This window comes from Artibeus jamaicensis, unplaced genomic scaffold (assembly GCF_021234435.1).
Source record: "Artibeus jamaicensis isolate MK-2021 breed Jamaican fruit bat unplaced genomic scaffold, CSHL_Jam_final scaffold_916, whole genome shotgun sequence".
In the NCBI taxonomy this organism is placed as follows: Eukaryota; Metazoa; Chordata; class Mammalia; order Chiroptera; family Phyllostomidae; genus Artibeus; species Artibeus jamaicensis.
The window spans coordinates 31,673,997-31,689,240 of record NW_026522059.1 but is presented as its reverse complement, the minus strand read 5'-3'; the positions used below and the strand labels follow the sequence as shown (position 1 = coordinate 31,689,240).

Here is a 15,244-nt window from a genome sequence, read left to right as displayed (position 1 = left end):
ATATGTGTAAATACTATTTTGTAGTATAAAAGCTGTTATAAAAGTTTGATCTTAAACAGTTTGAACTTAAAAGTTTGGAGTCTTAAACCTAAATCATAAATTCCAGGTAGCAGTTTACCCAAATTTGGAGCTGGAGAGTATAGTTTCTAACTTGAAATCAGTGATCTTTTGCTGACAGTAAATTTTATTCCTAAAAACTTAGGAGAGTTTTTTTTTTTTTTTAAGGTGAAGCAAATGAAAAAAATAATGGTAAATAAATGAACATTTAAATTGAGTTTTTGTTTTCTAAAGCATGAAAAGAAATAGTATTAAAAACTTTATTTAAATTTAAGAATGGTGCTCTAAAGTTTTGAATTTTCCATCTTTTGAGTAACATTTGATACTCTGAAATCATTTCTTTTTTAGTATGAATCAGATGCAACAGGAGAAAGAGCTAACAGAAAATATCTTGAAAGTGGTGAGTGTCAGCATCAGTTCTGTAACCTTTCTGGGACACATGTGGAGTGTGTTTAGGTGCTTTTCCTAACCTGACCCGCCGTGTGAGAGTTGGCGAGGTCCTGATACAGTGAGGTTCAGGGTTTTTCTGTTAAAACATAGCTTGCTAATCTAACTTGCACAGATTTTTCATGTTAGTGATGGAGCACTTTACTCAGATTTCTGTTGTTGAATATTTCATGATACTTTAGCAAATATGAGAAAGCAGTCTGGCAGGTGATATCTTTGTATTATTTTATATTTTCCAAAAATTCTACAATAAACATTACTTAAAATTTTACATTACTTCTGTAATCAGGAAATATAGCAGTTTTTTAATTAATCTAGTTAATGTAAAAGTAGAAACATGGGAGTTTCTGTGATTTAAAAATGATTTCTTTAATTCTTTTTCTTCTTTTTACATCTATCTATCTATCTATCTAATCTGTCTATCTATCTATCTATCTGTCTGTCTATCTATCTATCTATCTATCTATCTATCTATCTTTAGAGGGGAAGGGAAGGAGAGAAGGAGAGAAATATCAATGTGTGGTTGCCTCCTGTGGGTCCCCTGCTGGGAACTGGCCTGCAGTACAGGCATGCACCCTGACTGGGAATCAGACCTTGGTCCTTTGTTTTGCAGGTCTGCACTCAATCCACCAAGCTACACTAGGCAGGGCTGATTTCTTTAATTCTATATTTAACACGTGCAGTGTACCAGAGGTAGAGTGTGATGTGCAGGGGCTGGAGGAGGAGTGGGAAGATAAGAAACAGTCTGCATCTGTATCAAACAGATACACCGTAGTGTCGTGGAAGCAAAAATTCTGCATTTTATTTTTGTTATATCTAGTGCCTATGAAAATGCCTGGCACATTGAAGCATACAAACATCTCTTGACTAAATCAATGGAACAACAAATTTTAAAAGCACTTTATGAACTTTTCTGTCAAAGAAAGATATTGTTTTCAAGTGTGTATTCTAATTTCACAATAGGAACATAAAAATATTAAAAAAAATTTTAAGATAACTTCATTTCAACAAATTTAATTGTATTCCTACTGTGTTAAAAAGTTTGTTTTTTTTAATAGCTTAGTACACTAAGCTACTTAGTATCCTGTAAATATATTTTGGTTAATATAGTCCTTTGCTGCCATTTTTGTATTCTAATAATTTGTTTATTGAATTTTTATAGCTAAAAGAACAAGCTTCTGATTCTATTTTGGTGCTAGAGGCAGCCCTGAAATTGAACAAGGATCTTTATGTCCACACAATGAGAACACTTGATCTCTTGGCCATGGAGCCAGGCATGGTAAATGGAGAAACCGAGAGTTCTACTGCGGGATTGAAAATCAGAACGGAGGAGATGCAATGCCAGGTATTTATTTCAGTATTTAGTCAGTGCATGGAAAACTTCTGGAAAGTCTTATATGAGATCATCCTAGTGTTTTGGTTTGTTGTTGATTTTGAGAGGGAGAGAGGAAAGGAAGAAGGGGGCAGACAGATGGGCTTGAGAGAGAGAGAGAAAGAAACACACCAGTGTGAGAGAGAGACATCGGTAGGTTGCCTCCTGTACTCACCCCAACCAGGGATTGAACCCACAGCCCTCTGGTGTATGGGGTAATGCTCCAACTACCTGAGCCACCTGGCCAGGGCTGTTGATTACCTCTTCACTACAGAATTTAAACTCATTTTAATGGCTATTTAGCTAGTATAATAATACTTGAAAACATTTTGAAATCTTGCATTCTGTGTTTGGTTGCCTGAAAAGGGGGATTATATGTAACTATAATACATATGCATATGTATATATATATGTTTGGGTGTGTGTATACACTTTTTCCTGTTTCCCTCCCTCCCTCTGCTCCCCTCGGTCTTTTTCTTCATCTCTCTCTCTCTCTATTTTTACTTTTTTAGCAACCCTTTACCACAGAAGGGAGGAAGCTTTCTAGAATGAAAAACGGCCAGACATTTAGTGCAGACTATATAATACAAATCTGAATTCTAGAGGCTGAGAAGCCTTAATTCTGACTTGTTGAGCAGGACGGAATAATGGCTATAATGCACGTAAGTGAGGAGGAGCTCCATAATGAGTACAGGGACTATATGGGTTAGGAATTTGAAGGAGGAATAAGTATTTGTTGGCTAAGGTTGATCTGGTGTAAACAGAATAAGGAGTATGGAGTGAAGGTTTATGTATAGGATCTGTTACGACTGGGGAATTGAGGAGACTGGTAGGATTGAAGTAGAGGAGGAAGAGATGTTGGGGGAGAGCAATGAGTCCAGTTCCTGAGACCCTTGAAGATCAGGTCAAGAGGATTGAACTTTCTCCTACTGGGGGGAATAATTTAAAGACTTTTAAAGAAAAAGTCAGATCAAGAAGACTGATCTATCAGGCATCTATAGAATAAACTTCAGGCAGGATATTAGGAGCCTGGGGACCTGGGTTCAAGCCTGGGCTCTGCCAGTACTTAGTTATATAGTTTTAAGCAAGTATGTCAATTTCTGGGCCTTAGACTTCTTGTCCATAAAATGGCCAGGCTGAACAACCTGAGTCTTTGAGCTCTGTATTCAGTTAATCTAGGCATCAACTGAAGAAAGTGTTGGGAAATATATGCAGATTCTATTAGAAAAAGACAACTGGAAATGTTGTTTTATAGTCATTAAAACTGTTGTTTTATAATCATTAATTCAAATTTCTCAATGTTTTAATTTGGCTAGTCCTGTTACATTCTAGGAGTAGACATTTGCTCCTTACCCTCTCCGCACTTTTGGAGAGACTCTTCATTATCTGTTCTCCTCTTCCGTTTTAAAAGAACCCTCTACCTTTTGAGACGACGTGGGAGGCTGAGCTTGCTTCCTATAGAACTGAAAACTCCAAAAACTAGCTTTCTCTAGCCTTATCCTGCTTGAGGGCAGGCATGTCACATCGGTGTTACAGACATGCACTTAGTTGAGACTATGAATCAAGATTTGGTAAGTCAGTAAAGCGGGGATGATAGAGAATCTGTTGTGATGATGAGTAGCAGCACAGTGACAACAAAATCTAGTCTCCAGGGACGGCACTAGTGTACAGAGCTGCTGCTTTCCGTGTGGAGCGCTGGTGGCTGAGAGTGATGCGCGGTGTGGAGTCTGGTGTTGAGATGGCAGCTCAGGTATCTCGTTAGACCGGCTGCGCTGTCCTCCTGACTGCTTGCTTCCCTCTCCCCTTTCGTTCTTCAAGCCTGATTCTTTGACTTTACTAATAATTCTGTAGGCCACCTGAAATCTTATCAGTAAATCCGTTTTCTGCTCCATCAGAGTTGGTTTCTGATGTGACTAAAATCATTGGTAGGTTCACTGCTCATTGAAATGTTTTTTTCTTATGTACATACCTGTGTTTTGCTGAGATAAGATAATTTGGGATTTTGTAAACTTTTTAAGTACATGAAAAAGTCTAAGCAAACTGGTGTTCGTTGCCATTTTAGGTGTGTTATGATTTGGGTGCAGCGTACTTCCAGCAAGGCTCTACAAATTCAGCTGTCTATGAAAAAGCCAGAGAAAAATTTTTTAGAACCAAAGAACTAATTGCAGAGGTAAATACGGTCATAATAGGCACATAACATCAATCTTTTATAACATCTGTACACTTTTCTTGGCTTTAATTTTTTTGATAAACAGTGTTTATTATAGTAGTAACTCTTAAAGTTTCAAAAAAGTACTGAAAACATTAAAAAAAAATCCATACTACCACTGCCTGGAAATAACCCTTTTTGCCATTTTAGCTTATTTTCTTATGGCTTTTATTCTTTCTATATGGTTTTATACAGTTACATTTATTTTATGTATATATACACACACGTGCTTACTATTTAGTGTATTGCTTAAATCTTCGAATAGACATTTAAGATGTATTCTGTTCAACTGTGATTTGTTTTATTTCCCTCATGCTTGAGCATTTAGGTTGTTTACTGGTTTTATTTATAATAAAGCTGCAATATTTTTATCTTCAAGTAAAGATTTTTGGGGGGGATTTTAGATACTTTCAAGTGAAAGTCCTATAGGTAGAATTGCCATTTCCAGTGGTTATTAGTTTTTTAAAGGCTATAAACCAATTTCTTTGCTAGCTACCTTTCTCTGAGGGTACTCTAATCAGTGGAGTTTTTTTTTTTTTAAGATTTTATTTATTTATTTTTAGAGAGAGGGGAAGGGAAGAAGACAGAGAGGGAGGTAAACATTGTTGTGCAAGAGAAACATTGATTGGTTGCCTCTCACATGCCTCCAGCCAGGGACCTGGAATGCAGTCCACGCATGTGCCCTGACTGAGAATCGAACTTGCGACCTTTCAGTTTGCAGGCTGGTCCTCAGTCCACTCAGTCCACTAAGCCAGGGCAGTTGTTTGTTTGTTGCTTATTTGAGAGTGAAATCTAGTATCTTTAAAAATTTTGCATTTTCTTAATTCTTAATAAGGATAAACTTAGTAAAGTATCATTTGCATTTTTCTTTTTATGGTTGAGACACCTGAAATTTAAGTGTATAACTAAGTTTTTGTATGCCTGATATCTAGAAAAAGTCCCACTGCAGTTTCCTTTCTTCACCAGAGGAAAAAAATTTAAATGCTCTAGAGATTTACTCTAAATCTACTCTTGATCCATTGGGAATTCTCATTTTTCTTTGCCTGGGCAACTCATCAGATTTCTAATTTCATGGTATTTCAGGTAGAGTAATTTAAAACTTGAATTAAAAAAAGTGTCTTTAAAACAATTGTTCAGTTTTGGTAGAAGCATTGATATTCTTTCCAATTGAGTAAAGACTGGGTTTTCTTTGCTCTCCGCTCTATGTCTCTGCCAAGTATATGTATTTTAAAAATATTTTTAGCTTGTTTTTTTATAACAGTGTTCAATCTTTGTTAATCAATTTCTAATTGTCATACCTACTTATTGTGATAATAATGTCTGCCTTTTGTATGTTGGCATGAAACCTCTAATCCAGGAGTCAGCAAACATTTTTGTAAAAGGCCAGATGGCAGATATTTTAACTTTGTTTACCTTTCACAGTTTTTGTTGCATATTCTCATTTGTTGTTGATTTTCCTTTATGACCCTAAGAATCAGTCTTAACTGAAGGTCTGTAGAAAGAAAAACAGGCCATGTGAGCAAGTTTTGCTGATGTCTGGTCTAGAACTTTAATGTTTATGTATTTCATGTTTCCTCCAGCCCTGAATTTTTCTTCAGCATTTTCTTGTAGTGCAAACATAGTAAGTGGAGATTGGACTGTTGGTTGTATTACACTGATGGATAATGATATATATCTCTTACTTTACAGATAGGTTCACTATCTCTTCATTGTACCATAGATGAGAAGCGGTTAGCTGGCTATTGTCAAGCATGCGATGTTCTCGTATCTTCTTCTGATAATACATCTCAACAGTTAACTCCCTATAGTCAAGTCCATATTTGTTTGAGGTCTGGCAACTATCAGGTAAGACGTGCGACGTGGCTGCAGTGGTGTAGTTGAAGAGTTTTGAAAGCCAGATACAGAACTGAGTTTGGATCCTGGGCTTATCATCTGCCAATTGTGTGATTTGTGGAGAGTCTGGCCAATAAAACAGTGGTAATAATTTCCCCATTTTGTAAGCTTCTTGTGAGAATCAATGTACTGTATTGGTGTTAACTCTTTATTGTGGATATTACTCTTTTTTGAAGGTATAGAGTTTGCCCATTGTAAGTAAATTTTGTAAGAAAATTCACAAGCAGAACTCCTAACTTTTAAAATTACAGATAGCCTAGTTTTATGGAGCCTGAAGTTTTAAAAAAATTTTTTTGATTACAGTCGACAATCAATATTGTTAGTTTCAGCTGCACAGCACAGTGGTTCTACAGTGTGTAACTTACAAAGTGATTGCCCCAATAAATCTTGCACCCACCAGTCACCATGTATAATTATTACAGTATTACTGACTATATCCCTTAGTCTGTACTTTACATCCCCATAACTATTTTGTAACTCTCAAATTGTCCTTCTTAGTCCTTTTACCTTTGTTGCCCAGTCCTCCAGCCTCCCTCCCACCTGGCAGTCATCAGTTTGTTCTGCGTCTGTGAGTTTGCTTCTGTCTTGCTTCATTTATTTCGTTCATTAGATTCCACATATAAATGAGATCATATAGTATTTGTCTTTTTTTGTCTGACTTATTTCACTTAGCACCATACTCTCTATGTAGAGGCTAAAGTTTTGTGTCTGATTTGAAAATATAGACTTGTAGCGCAGCCTTATTAGCCACTGCAAATACTAAGACTGAAGGAGAAAGTGAGCAGAGCAGTTTTGATAGGTTTGAATGGCATGTTACAGAGACCACTTGGCCAATGAGCGTGGTCATCATTTCAATTTTACTAGTGAAAAGAGCTTTATTCCCTGGGGGTATATATCTTTAGTTTTGTAGTGAAAATCTCTGGGAATTAGAATTTTAAAATTGGAAAGTCCTTATTCTAGAAAGTGAACAGTGCCTTCATGTTGTTTAATTCAAAATTGGAATCGTGAAATGAAATGGCTATGGCATACCTTTAGTTTTGTGTCTCCAGATGGGCTTTAGCCCAGCTTCTTAAGTTCACTGTTGTTAACTAGAGTTATTTTTTCTTTAAACAAAAAATAGAAGAAGGGAGGGACTAGTACTGGTTCCCCCTCCCTGTGGCCCCCTTTAAATGAATTCTGCTCTGCTCTAGGGAAGAAAAAGTTTCCTGAGGGTGGACTGTAGATGGATTTAATAAAGACTGAAGATCTTTCAGTTGCTTGTTCCAACCGAGGCTATGGAGGGTGGGGATCAATTATGGTTAAGATACAGAATCTGTAAGATGCTCCCTGCAGTAAGACCTATGCAAATAAGAACTTGGAAATATACTCATAGATAGGCACATGTTATTGTGAATAAAACAAAGGACCAAATGTGTAAATCCAAAACTAGTGTAATTGAATAACTAGGAAGGGGAAAATAGTGATTTTTGTCATAACTCTGAAATTTATCACTTTAATTATGTATATAGGAGTATCTTAGAAATCGTATTTAGCATTTTTGTATTTGAACAGCATTCTGTGTGCGAACTACCCAGTTTTGGTTTTGTGCTGATCAAATAGTTGAGCCATTGTAGCAAATGTGTCTTTTCATGTTCGGCAAGGACTGTTTACCCCATGTAACCCTCCCTTGCTCATGTTTGTTTGTGGAGTGGACAGTGGTTGCCGTTTGGTTCCGAAACCACTTTGTCAGTACTTTCCTGATAACAGATCAGCTTCAACTGCTTCTAAAAGCCTCTTCCCCGTCGCCCCACACTGTCGGCCTTGTTTCCTCTTCCATTGCTGGATAAAGAGCTGAAAAAAATGTAGTAATGTGGGGGGGGGTTCTGTAATTCAGTAAATAATGTATTTTAAACCATTTAAATTTATTAGGATAGTTTTATAGCATGTTTTTTTCTCCAGCTGAATAATTTTAAATTAATTGTTTTAATATTTTTAAAAGTTTGTTGTACGAACTTGTGTTTAAAATGAATGAGGTGAGTTTTTTAAAACTTCTAATAACATAGCTGCATTGCCTTCTACTGACGGATTCTTCTCTCATTTCTCATTTTTGGTCCATGATCTTTAAGTTAAAAAAGGTGGGAGAGGGAACAACTGAGACCTTGCTCCCTGGCGTGTGTGGGCAGTTTGCTCAGATAACTTTTACTCAAATTCTCGTTCATAAATCTCTCTCTCCCTCAAGATGGGGGAGGGGCTATATTTATTCTTAATCTAATTTTAAAATTTTAGAAAGAGAAAATTTTTCTAGTAAGGTTAGTTTTTTAAATCCTTACCTGAGGACATACTTACTGGTTTTAGAGAGAGAGGTAAAGGGAGAAAGAGAGAGAGAGAGAGAGAGAGAGAGAGAAAAACATCAGTTGGTTGCCTCTTACATGGGACCTGACTGGGTATCGAACCTGCAGCCTAGGTGTGTGCCCTGTACGAGAATGGAACTCAAAACCTTTCAGTGCGCCACACCATTCAGGGCTCTAGTAAGATATTTTTGATTTTTCTTCACTACGTATTTTTATTATAGAAAGACTTCTATTAAAATTTTATTTTTAAATTTGGGGGGGAGAAAGACTTTTTTAAAGTAAAGAAACTTTGTCATGATTTTTGAAATGGATGCAATTCTGTGTCTGTGTTCTAGGATGTAATAAAGATTTTCATTGAAGATAACTTAACCTTCAATTTACCTGTCCAGTTCCGACAGTCAGTACTAAGAGAACTTTTTCAGAAAGCTCAACAGGGGTAAGTAAATCAAAGAAATCTTGGTTTTTGAGTAAAAGAGCAAGTGTACATTTCAGGTTTATCAAAAACACACCTCTAAATTCCCTGTAAGTCAGTGACAACACTGCTGCTTCTGTTAGTATACAGAAATTAAGATAAGGTAGTCAGAGGAACCACCTCATTGTTCTTCTGATCTGTTTGAAAAGCACTTGGCGGAAAAAATGATACATAGCAGAATTTGATTCTGTTACCTAATTTGTATAACTAAATTGTCCCTTGATAAATTCAAAACCTTTCTGTTCTGCTTTTCCCTCTCCGACTTGGGTATTTACTTAATGTCCCTGAATATACTAAAATCTGAACCTTTTAAGAATAAATGACTCATTCATGTGAATTTAGTTTTGTAATATAGACCTTTTTTATTTTAAAAATATTAGTGAATTTACTTTTGTATTCTACAGAAATGAAGCTCTAGATGAAATCTGTTTTAAAGTCTGTGCCTGTAACACAGTTCGTGATATATTGGAAGGTAGAACAATTAGTATTCAATTTAACCAGCTATTTCTTAGACCTAATAAAGAGAAAATAGACTTTCTTCTTGAGGTAAGACATTATATCCCCCTTTGACTTATAATTTTACTTTAAGTTACCAATGACCTCATAGTTGTCAAATCCAGTGCCCTCTTTTCTGACTTCATCTGACCTGCGACTCTGGCTGATAATTGATATTAGTGGCAGGTAACACTCTCCTACATTGTCTCTTTCCTAGTTCTCCATTACTGGATTTTCCTTGCTCCTTCATCGATTTTTGTTTTACCCTCCCTTTAGTGTTTTTGTTTACAAAAGTGTTATCCTTGGCTCTCTCGTCTTCTCAGGTCATTTTTAATTCTTATCCAAAGTGTAAATTACCAGTCCACTGAAAGCCCTCATATCACACCTCTAGCCTCTCATGTGAGTTCTCGAGTCTGTGTTACTGTTGGGTCTTTCAGCCTCTTTCTTTAATAGTTTTAATGTAATAGACACTGAGAGAAGTACATGACGCGTAACTAATACCACTTAGCTCCACAAGTGCAACCTTGACAACACCCTGAAAGGCCTTCTTATGTCTTTACCAGACCCTCTCAGCCTTCCCTTGAGGAAACCCTGTCCTGCCTTTGAGGATAATCATTTCCTTGCTTTTCTTTACAGTTGTATCACCTTTGTGTGCACAAAGAATATCTTTTAGTTTTCCTGTTTTGAATTTTATAAATGAGATTGTATAAAATATATTTATTTTGTCACTAAACATATTTGTGAGATTGTTTTCAAGTTGTGTAATGCAGATATAATTTTTTTCTCCACATTGCTGTAAGGTTTTTTAAAGGTGGAATTTAATTTTTTATTTAATCTTTATTGATTTTTTTTCCCATTACCATTCAGTTTCCTTATAACCCCCTTCCCACAGAAGGTGGAATTAATTTTAATCCTGTATTTTATATATCCAAAATAAATCATTTCAACATAAAATTAGTATAAAAAGTTAATGAGAGATTTTATAATTTTTTTCATACTAAGTTTTCACAGTCTGTGTATTTTGCATTTATAGTAGATCTCAATCTGTACTAGCCATATTTCAAATAATCAGTAGCTAGCTATGACTCTGGACAGTGCAGGTCTACAACTTGGCATATAGCAGATTTTTTTTTAATTTCTATTTTTAAGATTTTACTTATTTATTTTTAGAAAAGAAGGGAGAGAAACATCAATGTGAGGTTGCCTCTTATGTGCCCCCCAAGCATGTGCCCTGACTGGGAATTGAACTGGTGACCCTTTGGTTCACAGGCTGGCACTAAGTTTACTGAGCCACACCAGCCAGGGCAGATATTTGAATACTAATAGTAAAATATGTCCCATTGCTGCGTTTTAACATTATATGACTATGCCACAATTTATCCATTCTCATGGTGATAGACACTTGTGTTTATAGTTTTTGGCTACTGTGCTGCTTGGAACAGCATATATATTGATATATATCCTGGAGCATACATGTACTGTTTGCCTATTTATACACTTAGAGAAAAAATGTATCTGAAATACTACTTTATAATATCAAAGATTTTTTTTTTTTGCCACCAGCAATGCATAAGAATTCTCATTGCTCAGCATCCTCACTAACACTTGGTATTTTCAGATTTGCCTGTCAGGTCCTTGTATAATGCTATCTTATTGAGTTGTGAATTTCCATTTCCCTATTACTATGGAATTTACCAGCTTTACTTTTTTTTTGTTCTAATAGATTTTTGTCTTTTGAGGTATCTGTTCTGAGTGATATGCCTTATTTTTCTGTTGGATATGTGTATGTGTACGTATTTTTGCAGAAAAGTTTTTGGTAGTTGTCTATAGCCTCTGTCCCTTACCAATTTTATATATTACAAGTATCTTTTTTGAGTTTGACTTCTCTTTTCATTTTTTTAATTATTTTAAAAGCTCTTAATTTTAATGTAAAATTTATCAATCCTTTCATAAAAGAAAAGATTCGTGTTTTCTGTGTCTTACTTGAGAAAGCTTTTCCTGCCCTGACAAAGCTCAGTGGATTGGGCATTGTCTGGCAAACTAAAAGGTCACTGCACATGCCTGGGTTGCAGGCCAGGTCTCTGGTTGGAGGTGTGCAAGTGGCCACCCACCAGTGTTTCTCTTTCATGTTGTTTCTTCTCTCCCTCTCTCTAAAAATAAATAAAATGTTTTAAAAAAAGAGCCTTTCCTATCCTGTGGTCATGAAGATAATCTTACAGTTTATTGTGTAAAAGCTTTTGAGCATAACTTTTCTTTCACATTTAGGTCTTTAATCCACCTACAATTGATATTTTGTGTGTCATGTCAAGTAGGGCATCGTATGTCATTCTCTTCATCACGTGACTGTTTGGTTGTTCCTGTACCATTTACTGAATGGTCCATCTATTTTCTACCAATCTCCAGTGCCACCTTTATCAAATGCCAAGTGTATGGGGCCTGTTTCTGGCCTCTATTCTGTACCACTTTTCTGTTTGTCTAATTATATGTTAGTGTTTCCATGTCTTCATATCTAAAATGCAAACATAATTGTTTTTCAGAGTTGTATTCGTATGTTTGTCCTTCGCGTTTTGTTGTCAGCAGTAGACTCAGATTGTCAGGCTCCACAAATAATCTGATGGATTTTTGTTTGGAGTTACATTATGTTACTTATTTATTTATTTATTTATTTATTTATTTATTTATTTATTTTTGGGGGGGGTTGAGGAGGGAGGGAGAAAAACATTAATTTGTTGTTCCACTTAATTTATGCATTCATTGGTTTCATGGATTGTGTGAAGGAAGGGAGGGATAGGTAGAGTGGGCAAAAGGGGAAAGAGCAGGGACAACTGTAATAGCATAAACAATAAGATAGAATTTTAAAAATTAATTTTTCACCGAGCAAAATTATTAGATGTAAATATATTCTGCCTATGCCAAGATACACGAATGGGATGTATACTGATGAGGTAACCTATTCATCTGAGGATAGTACTTTTATAATACTGTTAGTTTTTACCTTTTCATAACAGTTGTACAAAAATACAGTACCATAGTGTTTACCCATTTAAAGTGTATAATTTGACAATTTTTAGTATGTTCACAGAGTTATACAACCATCACCTCAGTTTTAGAGCATTTTTATTGCCCCCTGCACCCCAAGCCTGTGCAGAACCTCTTATCCATGAGCGCTCATCCCTGGTTTTCCCTCTGTCCCCTCAACCCTAATCTCTTTGTCTCTGTAGATTTGCATATTCTATACATTTCATATGAACAAAATGATAAAATATGTTGTCCTTTATAACTGGCTTCTTAATACTTTCAGTGTTCATGTTGTAGCTTGTGTTAGCACTTCATTGCTTTTTATGGCTGAATAAAAATCCCACTGTGTGGGTGTACTGTTCAGTGTCCGCTTGTGTGTTCTTTCATGAGTTCATGGACTTTCAGAGTTGTTTCCACTTCTTTGCTATTATGAACAGTGCAGCTGCAAACACTCTATCATTTGTCTTATTAGAGAACATTTGACAGTTTCTTGAGGTTAGGGACTTTTATACTAATTATATTTTATTTTGGCATGTAGTCCTAACCTAATAAACTCAGAATAATATTATTAGAACATTTGTAGGTAAATAGTATTTTCATAACTAGTTTCTATCATTGATATTTTTGTTGTTTATTTTCTAAACCTTGGTTAATTTCTTAACCATTGGTTTTATGTATCTTAGCTATTACTGATTGTTTGCAACCCAAGTACATCTTTTCTGACAATAGCTATTGATTCTTACAGTTTATCATTACATATAATTGGTAACATAATAAATTCTGGGAGAACCCTCTACCATGCTAAATAGATTATTCTTAGTAATACCTGCAGTAATCTAAATGGTTAGGTTCTATTCCCTCTCCCCATAATGGATTTTAATTTTTTTTTTAAGATTTTATTTATTTCTAGAGAGTTGGGAAGGGAGGGAGAAAGAGAGAGAGAAACATCAATGTGTGGTTGCCTCCCACGTGTCCTCCACTAGGGACCTGGCCCACAACCCAGGCATGCGCCCTGACTGGGAATCGAACTGGCGACCCTTTGGTTTGCAGCTTGCGCTCAATCCACTGAGCTACACCAGCCAGGGCAATTTTTGGTATTTTTTAAATTACTTAATTATATCTGTGATTGATAAATGGCCGAGAAAGGAAAATTCATTTGTTTTTGAAGTATAACTTTTCATGCTGTAGTGTATTATTTTTTAAAGTGCCCATACTCATAACAAATACTCAAATTTCTAGGTATGTTCAAGATCAATAAATTTAGAAAAACATTCAGATTCTTTGGAAGAAAACATGGCTGCTTTTCTAAAGTAAGTATTTTTTCCCTTAACTTTGCATTTAGTCCTGTGAGGAAAGTATCTTTATTATCTTTTTTTGTATTTGAACTGTATGTTTTATAAACAGGCAGATATTTGAGAAACAGGGATAATTTGAGATTATTTCAGCCTTACACATCTTAATATAACAATTATTCTTATATTGTGTCATTGACATCACACTTTTAAGTACCAAAGGGAAATTTTAAAATCTATTTCATAATAGTATTATGCAGTTTATGAAATGGTACTTTGTGAAATGGTTTATTAATAAATATTGGTTAGTACTGTTTTTACCCAACTAAACTATATATTTTGTTTTAACAATATTTTTTACTGATGCAGGAATGTGTGTCTGGGGTTGGAAGATCTGCAGTACGTTTTCATGATTTCTTCACATGAGCTTTTCATTACATTGTTGAAAGATGAAGAACGAAAGCTACTTGTTGATCAGATGAGGAAGAGATCCCCTAGGATTAATCTGTGCATTAAACCCGTAACTTCATTTTATGATATCCCAGGTTAGCTCTCTCGTCTGCTAGCTAAAACGTTGGCACATTTTATTTATTTGAGGATGCCTCTTAAATTCTTTAATTTTTTTGATGTTAATTAATAGAAATATGCCTGTCTTCTGTAATTATATTTCTATCTAAACAGTTATGTCCTGGGACTCTGCTGAGTATATGGTTAATGGAGAACTAGGCTTGGATACACAAAAGATTTTAGCCAGGGAAATAGACCAAGGTATCTTGGCTGGTAATGTGTTCTTGGGAGGTAACAGTAAGTGGTGGGAGGGGACTGGTAGAGTGCGCCAAGACTGTACAAGTGTATGTACAGGCTTTCATGCGTTTCAGCCTGTGTCACTGTGAGACTTCCTACTGGCTAAACATTTACCTTTCGCTGTGTTGCCATTTTTTCCTTATTTATGTCATTTCTTCCTTTTTTGCTCTTATTTTATATTTATAAGAAGAAACTACAGTGCTTTTCATTAATAAAAACATAAGCTTCAAAACTTAGTATAGGTGAGACAATTCAGTTGGTTAAAAAGGCAAAATTTTAGCTGCTTTGGAGCTCACTAGATTTAAACTGGTTTACTGTTACGCTGTAAAGGAAAAGAGTAACATTAACACTTCAAATGTTGGCAATGGAGTATTGAAGACTATATCAGAAAGCTGAGTTATAATTTTAACGGTCATTTCTTTGGGAAGGCAGTGCCTCCTCCTTCTCACCCTTCAAAAAACACATTCTAAATATTACTCAAAATTAACATTTTATTTTATTTGTACATGTTTCTGTTAACACATTATGTTCAAAAGTAGGAGATTGTCTATGTGAGTTAATTTTTTCCACATATAACACAAAATTTTTTCCATGAAACAGTTACTGATTTTTACCTTTGTTTATGTTTTCATCATCTTTATCTCTTAAATGCAGACAAAATTGTATTAGGTTTTCTCTGAGGATAAAGTTAATAGTAAAATATGTTAATCAGTTCTCAAGATGGAAACTGTTTTTAACATAGATATAATACAAACATACATAATTCCTCTCAGTAAATTACCATTCTCATAGTTAAAGGATTATGTATGCCCTTGAATTAAGTCCTTACCGAAATAGAAATCTCTTCCTTTCTTA

The 15,244-nt window shown here is 35.3% G+C and overlaps 1 protein-coding gene across 2 annotated transcripts in view; it reads left to right on the top strand.

The window, feature by feature from the left end:
* Positions 1-15,244, top strand: part of INTS8 (integrator complex subunit 8) — a 54,250-nt gene that overhangs the window by 4,849 nt on the left and 34,157 nt on the right. For both annotated transcript variants that reach the window (XM_037131072.2, XM_037131073.2), the window contains 8 exons: positions 406-457; positions 1,667-1,849; positions 3,939-4,046; positions 5,775-5,930; positions 8,644-8,744; positions 9,185-9,326; positions 13,533-13,603; positions 13,955-14,130. In XM_037131072.2, coding sequence (XP_036986967.2) covers positions 406-457; positions 1,667-1,849; positions 3,939-4,046; positions 5,775-5,930; positions 8,644-8,744; positions 9,185-9,326; positions 13,533-13,603; positions 13,955-14,130 — 989 coding nt within the window. The remainder of the gene's footprint in view (positions 1-405; positions 458-1,666; positions 1,850-3,938; positions 4,047-5,774; positions 5,931-8,643; positions 8,745-9,184; positions 9,327-13,532; positions 13,604-13,954; positions 14,131-15,244) is intronic.